General features: G+C 53.7%; 1 protein-coding gene across 1 annotated transcript in view; it reads left to right on the forward strand.

Moving 5' to 3' along the window:
* The window catches only part of CC2D1A (coiled-coil and C2 domain containing 1A), a 29561-nt gene that overhangs the window by 13064 nt on the left and 14570 nt on the right, over positions 1–1927 (forward strand). The window contains exons 10-12 of the mRNA XM_011953395.1: positions 129–262; positions 873–984; positions 1068–1240. Of these exons, the coding sequence (XP_011808785.1) occupies positions 129–262; positions 873–984; positions 1068–1240 (419 nt within the window). The remainder of the gene's footprint in view (positions 1–128; positions 263–872; positions 985–1067; positions 1241–1927) is intronic.

The raw sequence follows: 1927 nt of genomic DNA on the forward strand, positions 1-1927 counted from the left end.
AATTAAAAAAATACAAAAGTAAAGGCCCAAGACTCTGTAGGTGGGGGAGGAATCTCTATCTCCACCATAATGGTGTGAGTTGGTCTCCATCCTGACATACAGTAACTAGGCCTCGACTGGCCGCCCAGGCTTCCCCCCCATCCAGGGCCTGGAGGCCACCAAACCCACCCAGCAGAGTCTGGTGGGTGTCCTGGAGACTGCCATGAAGCTGGCCAACCAGGATGAAGGCCCAGAGGATGAAGAGGATGAGGTGCCTAAGAAGGTTTGAGGGTTGGGGCCGGGTGCACTGGCTCACACCTGTAGTCCCAGCACTTTGGGAATCCAAGCTGGGAGGATCGCTTGAGGCCAGGAGTTTGAGACCAGCCTGGGCCACATAGTGAGACCCCCATCTCTGCAAAAAATGTTTTAAAAATTAGCCAGGTATGGTGAGACTCACCTGTAGTCCCTGCTACTTGGGAGACTGAGGTGGGAGAGTCGCCCGAACTAAGGAGCTCAAGGCTGCAGTGAGCCATGGTCGTGCCACTGTACTCCAGCCTGGGCGACAGAGCAAGACCTCATCTCTAAGACAAACCAAAAAAAAAAAAAAGTGTTTGGTGAGAATTGCTTGAACTGGGAGGCAGAGGTTGCAGTGAGCCAAGATCATGCTACTGTACTCCAGCCTGGGCGATACAGCAAGACTCTGTCTCAAAAAAAATAAAATAAAATAAAAATAAGGTGTTTGGAGCCAGGGGCTTTGGGTGAGGCAGGGGAGTAGCAAAGTCCTGGGAGCCCACTAAATGACTACTGTTGTCAGTGTCAGACCCTGATCCTTGGGAACTAGACTCATAACAGGTGCTACGAAATCTCTTAACATCCTCTCTCTTCCTCCACAGCAGAACAGCCCTGTGGCCCCCACAGCCCAGCCCAAAGCCCCACCCTCAAGGGCTCCCCAGTCAGGATCAACCCCAGCAGCCAAAGCACCCCCCAAAGCCACATCCACCAGAGGTAGGTGCCCCGCCTCCCTGCCCCAGCTGCCTGTTGCCTGGCTGTGGCCTGGGCAGCACCCATAGCAGCTCCTATGCCCACAGCCCAGCAGCAGCTGGCCTTCCTAGAGGGCCGCAAGAAGCAGCTCCTGCAGGCCGCACTTCGAGCCAAGCAGAAGAACGACGTGGAGGGCGCCAAGATGCATCTGCGCCAGGCCAAGGGACTGGAGCCTATGCTGGAGGCCTCGCGCAATGGGCTGCCTGTGGATATCACCAAGGTGAACCCTCTGGGCTTGCGGGAACTGCCCAGGCACCCACTGGTCAGGCTCCTGCCCCTTAGCAGCCACGTGAACTGAAGTGTATTAGTCAGGGTCCAGCTGCTGTAACAAATAGATCCTCCCAAGACAGTGGCTGAAATGAGACAAACATTTATTATGTTTCTTGCATGTGCCACTCAGGGCAGTCTGGGCTATGCAAATGGGAGGTCCTTCAGGCCCTGAGTTCCTTCCACTTTATTGCTTTGCTGCATCCGAGGGGTTGTCCTTGTCCACATGATCCAAGTGGATCCTGTCAGGCAGAGCTAGTAGTCCCTTTTAAAGGAAGTGACATCACTATTGCTTGCCTCCCGTTGGCCAGAACTAAGTCACATGGCCACATTTAGCCACAGAGGAGCCTGGAACATGTAGTCTCTTGTTGGTGCACTGTGTGACCAGCCTGAGCTCCATTACTAGGGAAGGGAAGGGGATCAGATTTGGGGAGAGACTTAGATTCTGCCACTTTGGACAGGACCATTCCTTTCTTTTTTTTTTTTTTTTTTTTTTTGAGACACAATCTTGCTGTCTCGCCCAGGCTAGAGTGAGTGCAGTGGTGCAATTTCAGCTCACTGCAACCTCCGCCTGCTGTGTTCAAGCCATTCTCCCACCTCAGCCTCCCGAGTAGCCGAGATTACAAGTGCCCACTACCAC

This window comes from Colobus angolensis, unplaced genomic scaffold (assembly GCF_000951035.1).
Source record: "Colobus angolensis palliatus isolate OR3802 unplaced genomic scaffold, Cang.pa_1.0 Scaffold36, whole genome shotgun sequence".
In the NCBI taxonomy this organism is placed as follows: Eukaryota; Metazoa; Chordata; class Mammalia; order Primates; family Cercopithecidae; genus Colobus; species Colobus angolensis.